Below are 8,930 nucleotides of genomic sequence, written 5' to 3'. Positions count from 1 at the left end.
TTATGTCTTTGTTATTTTCGCGATATATGAGGAGCTATTATTATTGGTAGGACCGGAATCTTTCCGGTTTGGAATGCCGATAAAATTGACAATAATGGCATTTCTACACATTCAAATTAATACAGTATATCCGTTTAGAAATCGTAGGAAAGTTACATACACTACTGCATTGCATTGTTTATTGGTGTTCCGAATGTTCCTAGGCCCTAGGGCATCTCTCATCGTCTAAAGGGCTACAATGCAGCATTAGCTTAGAACAGCTATCTAATAAACATTAAAATATATGTAAATATAATTCGTTATTTTCTAATAGATCACTGTAATTCTATATGTAGCACCATTGGAGAAGCGAGAAGTGATTTTCTTGATTGCATTTGTGAGAATCACACTATTCTACGACTGTCACATTCTACGACAAAAAGTATTTTTTTTTGCTATTTCAGTTTGTGTTGCATTGAATCGATGATATAAAGACAGTTATAATGAATGAAACAAAAACACAGACTCCTACACTGGATCAAATATTGGGTAAACTATCTTCATGTAAATTGTTTCATGTATAAAAATTATGTTTACGAATCACTCAGAGATGTTTTCAAGAACACCAGTGCTTGATAATGCAGTCTCTCACACTTAAACAGAAACTTTAGGTTATATGAATTTCACGTTGTAGTTGATAACTTGCCACGGGTGCCTTGAATGCTAATGGATTGATAAATTTATTAAACGTATCTTGAGAAAATTCAATTATATATAATTCTGTTGATTTTTTGGATTATCTGAAGATAAATATCTTAAAACCCCGAACAAAACTAAAAACACTTATTTCAAATTAAACGTGATGTTTATTTCGTTTATAGGTTAGCAAGTATATTACTATATGAATTTTAATGGCGATTCGCGAACGCTAATTTAATGAATTTTGCTCAAAAATATGACTTTTGTATAAATCAGGTCATGTCAAAAAACATTGGATCCCACTTTAATAATTACACGAATTCCATTATTATTGTTTGGAGGTGTTAAATAAAAATATATAGTTAACGAATTCTGCCTACGTGACCACGGTCATGGACAAAATGAAATGTTTACATCATTGAAGATAAAAAGATAAATCGCTAACTCTAAATCAGTCGAATTTTCACTACATATTTGCATACAAACTGGGTCACTTGACGTGTCATTTAGCTCCAGGCCAGAATAAAGTTAGAATTAAGGTTAGAATTCTGATGACTGGGCGAGATCGGCGTAGTTATGAGGTAAACAGCGGTGAACTTGAATGATTACCATTCACTATAATATTATCACAAAAGCGTTATCCGATTTCTTTCATGATAAACTAACAACCAAGCTATCGACAAATCTATTTTTTGATCATAAATATAATTTTTTACAATAGAATTATAATCGTAAATTTTTTGAGAAATATGGTAGATCGTATATGTCTCTGATAATCTCGTTTATTTCAAACATTTCAAACCAAGAATAGTAAAAAGACATGGCATACGTCGGTAACTTATACTGCATTAGCAAATTGAAAATCTGAAAAATGTTTTTAGTCAAAATATTTAGATGGGCATACGAAGGTAATCCTAAAACACGAAATGTAATGATGATAGCGTCGCAAATTCATGGGACAAGCAACAATGATCTGATCACAAGCAACAATGCCACAGTAGCAGCTTCCTAGTGGCTGAAGCGTTAAACTTGATTATTTATCTTGGTTCCACAGGTTACCAGGCTCACCAACTTACGCCGGATGTAATAAATTGGGTAAGCAATGACGAACCGTGAATATGCCGGTCTTTCCAAAAATGGTAGCTCATAACACATCACGTGATGATGATGTTCGGAACAAATAACGTAAATAAGCGTCACAAAACGACAGTTTTTATACCCGAGGTCATGGTCTATTTTCTGTTCTAGATGGTGAATACAATTTTGCTGTACTCTGTCGAGTTTGTGGTGACAAGGCTTCGGGTGTGCATTACGGAGTAGATGCGTGCGAAGGGTGTAAGGTAAAATACTTGAAATAAATGTGGGGCCAATAGCCCTAAAATACGATTTTATTGAAGTTGTTGAATTATTTCACATGGAAATCAAACACCCCCTTCCTATTTTGAAACTTGTGGAAGAATGAAAAAGTTAATAACGCGTGCGATTGCATTTTGTTAAAATCAACCATTGTTTTCGTCGGCGTTGGTGTTACTTTTAAGCCGTAAATAAAGAGGTGAATCCACGACCTAAATTTTCTAGATTGAAAGCGGCAATATAAAATACTGAGAAAAAAACGGACAACACCATAAGTTTTGTTGGAAAAGAATCGCAACAGATTAAAACGTTTCTTTAGATGTCGAGAGTCTCAAAATTGTGCACGCGAAGTACCTTTTTATTCATTCTAAAACTACCAACGGGTCTGACGCGACTTTCTCCCGGATTATGATGATATAAGATAATTAACGTGAAGTATATTCAACTAATTTGTTTAAATAAATTTTACTCCTTACTCCTCAATTCCAGACTTGGGGATTTTTTTAACGATGATATCTTGAAAATAATCTTGAATGGCAGCATTGCGATAGAGCTGTTGCAAGAACAGCTCAGATTTGCTGAATTCGCAAACATACTACGAATCGCAACAAGATATAATCAGGCAATTAATTACACATTTTTTTGTCCACGGTTCGCCATGGTAATTTAGAATTGTGATGCTTTTATTTTGCCGGTGCAACCGCAGGTAAAATTGAATACAATTAAATTAGTATAGTAAGGCATTTTTAAATATGCCCATATCGGTCAAGGAGTGAATACTATGCAGCAAAAAAATCATTATATATCCTTTGAAAACGTCGACTCTTTTAATGAGTGGCGTAATCGCGACGACCGTTTTAAAAGCCATTTCGCTACAAACTTCGAGGCGATGAAGGTGTATTCTTGATATTCTAATATACTCTATATGTATTTTTAAACTAAATTTATTTGTAATCTCTGGGATTTTATTGCAGACCTTGGAATTTTTCTAACGGCGATGACGAATTTGCAAAAATACGCATCAAAACAACTATAATCGGACAGTTTACCACACATTATTCCGTCCGCAAATTGCGCCTGCTCTTTCAATAAACGCGTAATCGCGAAGACCGTTTCATCGGATTTCGATTTTGTAACCGCCGCCCTTTCGAAAATCTTGGCGGCGCCCCTGTGTGAAAGTACAGGTCGAAAAAAAAACAGTATTCTGGAACGCTCATTATTCCTTACTCCTCATTGAAAAATATTTGAGTTTTAATTTGTATTTATCGGTTGAATAGATTATTTGATCAATATTTTCTCCATCGTTTATTTGTTTTGTCTGGTGATAAATTATACACCTAAATATACACTTGCATTTTTATTTTCATGTGTTAAATTCTACAGGGATTTTTCCGGCGAACCACGGGACAGAATCTGAAATATCCAGTTTGCAAATTAGGAGAAAATTGCGAAATAAACAGAGAGTCTAGAAACAGGTGTCAGTCATGTAGATATGAGACATGCCTGAAAGTCGGAATGTCTCGAGAAGGTTAGACGGGTCCTTATATGTTTGCTTTTTCATCTACAAGTAATAAATTCAAGCCACAAAAATTAATCATATTCTTATCTCTTGTTTAGCCGTCAAGTATGGAAGAATACCAAAAAGAGAAAAGGTTAAAATTTTGACACGAAGATATTCAGCGTGGAGGTATTAATGTATTTACTGGCGGAAAATATTGTTCGCGGCTTAAATAATCTACATTCTAAAATAACAAACGTATATACGATAATTCCACATTCTATACCTGCGTGATTGAAAATGACGTAACGTTTGTCCAATGTGAAGAAAATTGCATAATATGGAACACTTTTTTCAAGAACTTCTATGATTTGGAATTGCTACACGGTAATAAATAAAGTCATTTCTAACCCCGGATTTTTTTTAATTCTGTCTTGTTCGTTAGGCAATTTATAGCATTCTAACTACCCGGTGTCATTTTTGGTTTATGGTATTCATAAGTAAAAATTTAACTTTTAGAAGCTATGCACGATCGGATGAGAATGCTACCGGGAGTTTTCACTGTAAAAACGAAACGTTACTAAAGCAGACAACTGACGACCGCAAAACAATAAAACACGCTAATGTATTACTAAACCCTGCCAAGAAACCGAAAAGTAAACATTTACCAACTGCAAAATATTTAATACAAAGTCGTATCGAAAATGACGGGAGCGGTCAATCTCTAACAAGGAGGAACCATTCGCACTTGCTAAGTGTTGGTGATGACGTCCCCAACGTTTTCAAAGACAGAGAGAATTCAGTAACACGTCAGAAATTTATATATTCCGCCTGTAAACCAAATGAACCTTATTGGAACCCAAAAGTCGTCGTTGAAAATCAAAAATCCACATCTGAAAAAATTAGGCACCTGAACTTAATCAAAGCTTTTCAATATGATTCAACGAAAATGGACCATTGGCATATTCAGTCGTCGACTTTGAACAGAGAAGATAAATATATGTCGTTTGATAAATTTCCCGAACGACTGGAAGAAAATGCGAAGGGCAATTCCTTGCCTGCCTCAAACTCGCCTCACATACCATACAACCAGAAGAAGCGTTTGTGGTCAGCATCATCCCACGACAGTTGTTGCTCCTCACGGACTAAGCGCAAATTTTCAAGTGAAGACAGTGAATATCAAAGTACTAACACATTGGCGAGCATGAACAACGTGGTAAACACAAATTTGAGCAATCAGGTAATTTAAATAACTTAATTTTCACTTCATAACAATACAACTGTTTATTCGTATCACATATATCCAATAGGTATATTATCCAATAATATATAACATATATGTATGATTACAATCATGCTAATCTGTTTCGAAAACAAATTATTTATAAAATACGTGCTGGCCTGATAATCACGATAAATATCGTTTCATTGTGATTCTCAGTATGACCTACCAAATCCTACATAATGAGGTGAGCCCTACATACCTCAATAAGCGCAATATTTCATTTTTAGCATAGAACGCGGTAGTAAGAAGTATTCACTTTTGGTTGCTCCCTATTTCATATTTTAAGTTAAAGCATATAACGTTGTATCATATCTATCAGAACTTACTAAACTCCTAAATATTGCATTACCGAAACTAGTAACATTTAAACGAGAATATCGGTCAGAGACCGAAGACTTATCGATCGAAAGTTAGGAGATCCCCAAAACAGCTCTGCACTATATACACTCCATAGTGACACGTTGTGTACCATCACTAATTAATTAATAACTCGCTAATTATACTACATAATTCGCCCAAAATCAATAGGCTTCTGGTCCGAGATAAGATGAATGCACATGCAAAATCTGGAGCAGATTCAATCTCGCTTTCGTGAGATATCGCGTGCATCTAACAGACAAACAAACAGACAAATACCTATCAACAAACTTACCGATTAAAATCGATAAGTAACAGAGCCTGTTGTAATTTCATCGACTGCTTCCACCCATGCTTCATTCAGGTTGCATTGAAACAGTTATTTGTTATATATATATATTCTATATATTCTATTCTTAACATTTATGCTTAACATAAGTTTCATACAAGCTGTACAGTATAATCACTGAATCAGTAGAAGGCAACAAGCTTCAGGAATTTAAATACCATCCATTTCTACCATTATTATATTTTGTAGCATTCGGAGAGCAAGCAAAGCCCCTGTGTATATGATGATATTGCAAATACACTTCGTGTCGGTTTTCAAGCCACTTTTTTTCTGGCCAAGCGAGGATTTTTTCTAAGCGCAGACGTCGAGGGAAAGAGACACAGTCAACTCGAGGTAAAGTATAATAACATAACTAACTAATACACAGCTTTATGCTAAAATGAAAACACCCACGGATGCGTGTTGTTTGATATGATTCATTGTTTTGACTTCGATTTTTCAGAAAAAAATCCGATGCATTGAACAATAAAACTGTTGGTGGACTATAACGACGTGCCCAATACCACGAAGTAGTATTTTACAAAAAATGAAATAATATCATTTTTCAATAATAAACTAGCGCAATGTACAAAACGTTATAATATTGTACTCAATTTCATACGAAACTGGCAGAAAGCAACATATAACGTTACAATTCAAGACACATCACCATTCAACATGGCGATTTGTGAAGTCGTTGAATTCGCGAAACAAATACCTGGATTTACCAATATGTTGAAGGTAGTGGATCAAATCCATCTCTTAAAAAAAGGATTACTCGAGGTAATTGACAAAACAAACAATATGGCCAAAATTAAATAATCTTTGATTCAGACGTTACATAATCTATTTTATATTGAATCTTGATCCTTCGAAAAATTTTATCGTGTTGATTTTCGGTGAGTTCACAGATGAAATAGACCAAATTCATTCAATCATCAAATTCGCTGATTATTACAAGAAAGTTTGGTAATTTGTGCAATATTAACAATTCGATCACAAAGTTTCCCAAGGCAACTATGTTGCAACGTTTGTGATATGATATGGACGCAGAACTGATATGTCTATAATTCTTTTTATATGTTTCCCTTTTTTTCTATTCATATGCACCGTTCAAATTAGCATGTCTCCTTCTCTGGCCGGCTGTGGGCCGAGACTTTCACAGATGTAACTATAATTGATTTATTTATATAAATAGAAATATTTTAACTTCATTTACAGGTCATGCTCATCGTTATGGTATCTGGTTATAACCCGGTCAACCAAACATTTCTATTTCCAGATGGAAAACGGAAGGGTTTATCTGAATTAGTTTCCAATGGTATGTTCAGTTTCTATTACTATATCGACAAATATGATATATGAGTTGGTTATACCATACAAATGCACAATCATGCAATTGAACAATTTAACGTGACATATATTTTGACTCAGATCTGGGAGAATTCGTCAAATGTACATTCGATTTTGCTGAACAGTTTAGTTCCCTTGGTCTTCACCCAGAAGAAGTTGCTATATTCACAGCATTGGTACTGATAACCTGCGGTGAGTAGTACAAATTGGTGTAAACAGATATGACCAAATTTAAACACAAAATATTATTTCAATCTCAGGCGCGTTAGCCATATTAAAGAGAAAAAAAGAATTACTGTATATGAATCATTACTGGTGGTTCAGATTCAGTATTGACGTAGACCTATAGCATAAATATTATATTGACATAATCGTTACAAAATTATTTTATTTTTGTAACGTGATAATTTGAATTAAAATGGAAATGCAAGTCCTTTTTACATTAATACAGTAACATAAAAAGTTTTAGTTTATACGAATAAGTGGGTTTGTCAACTTATTACATTTGCATTTAGATAGATCAGGTATTGTCGACAATAAATCTGTTCGTAAACTCCAAGATATACTGTTGCAAGTGCTGCATCAAAGCATGACGGCCTCGAGAGGAATGTGGGATAATACTTATGCTAGATTATTGATCAAATTAGCGGGGTTACGAACACTAAGTTTCTTATCTCATCATCAACTCAGAGACTACTGTGACGCCGAAACAACTGACCATGTTGCTGTTTCCAAATAAACACAGAAATCTTCCATTGGTATCTAATTCAATAATGCTATCAAACGGGTTTCTGCGGGGTAAACTATTCATCCCATATGCTTTTGGATATGTAATTCAAGGATACCGTAGCAAGAGTAAAGACAGTTACATTTTTTAGAATCAAGATTCTTTTGGTGGTTCCTGCAAAAAGGGTAAAGACCATCACGATATTTAAGTGATACAACAGTCATACTGGTTGATTCGCAATTCAAGGACGATGTAGCAAGAGTGAAGTCAACTATTGAGAGTAATTCAATACTCTTGCTTGTGTATCCGCAATGTAAGGATGATCTAACAAAAGTGAAGACAGTTATTTAAGTGATTCAATAGTCGTATTGGTGAATTCATAGTGCGAGAATCTTGTGCCAGGAGTTGAGGCAACTATTCGAAATGATTATTCGAGAATCTTGCTGCGGTGGATCTATCATGCAAGTATGATCTGGCGAGAGCAAAAACAGATATGCTAAGTCACTCAAAAGTTTTGCTAAAGGACCCATAACGCAAGAATGCTGTAGGAAGTGCGAGTGAGGACGGCAATCAATAATCCTGTCCATGAATTGACAAACGAGAATTCAATGTAGCTACAGTGAAGAATAATACTTTACGTGAATACGGAAAATTGCTCGTGGATACCTAAAGCAAGCATACTGCTGCAATAAGGCAGTTAGACTGCGCGAATCAAAAGTCTTTCTGGTTGATCTATAATAGACGGATGATGTAGCAAGAGTCACGGCAACTATTCTAAGTGATTCAGAAGTCTTGCCGAGCAAATTTGGCCGTGGTCTAGCAAAACGTTACAGAAATATATTCTTGTTAGTGCGTAGTAAAAGTCTTTTTTAATGTTTATTTTATCTCTTTTTGAATTATCACAGAGCTATATATAGGAAGTTGAATGATATTTCTGTGTCAAAACTTCTGTTGATAATCGTGGCTCTTAATTTACAAGATGAAATTTACTAGTGCAATTCAGAAAATTGGGATGGGTCCAAATATAAAATCCGAAGTGTGGGACAAAACCCTGATTCCGTAAACCAATAGTTCGTGTTTACCATAGGTTTCTAGTCTCATTGACGGCTGTGTTGTAACATAAAACCTGAAATATAATGGACGATTTGAAATCAGGTGTTTTCGTATGATTCATACATTTCCGCAAGGAAATTTGAATATTAAACGAAATAAATAAGAAAATAGTTAGGTATTTAAGTCTGCCTGTTGAAAACAAAAATCGTTTCCTTTTAAATCTTTCCTTGTAACGAGACAGGATCATAAAGCTAGCTCGGTAAGAATTTTTTAAGTACAAGAAAACTGTAGACTTCGT

General features: G+C 34.6%; 1 protein-coding gene across 1 annotated transcript; it reads left to right on the top strand.

Moving 5' to 3' along the window:
- The first annotated feature begins 463 nt into the window (after positions 1–463).
- Positions 464–8,724, top strand: LOC120325546 (nuclear receptor subfamily 1 group D member 2-like). The gene is made up of 10 exons (XM_039391666.2): positions 464–528; positions 1,927–2,018; positions 3,415–3,559; positions 3,649–3,718; positions 4,049–4,769; positions 5,710–5,853; positions 6,133–6,282; positions 6,721–6,820; positions 6,934–7,044; positions 7,368–8,724. The coding sequence occupies exons 1-10, from the start codon at positions 483–485 to the stop codon at positions 7,589–7,591; spliced, it is 1,803 nt and encodes a 600-aa protein (XP_039247600.2). The 5' UTR covers positions 464–482; the 3' UTR covers positions 7,592–8,724.
- Positions 8,725–8,930: the final 206 nt, after the last annotated feature.

The sequence above is a fragment of the Styela clava genome, chromosome 1, assembly GCF_964204865.1.
Source record: "Styela clava chromosome 1, kaStyClav1.hap1.2, whole genome shotgun sequence".
NCBI lineage: Eukaryota > Metazoa > Chordata > Ascidiacea > Stolidobranchia > Styelidae > Styela > Styela clava.
Note: the sequence above shows the minus strand (reverse complement) of the source record. Positions and strands in the feature narration are given on the sequence as shown.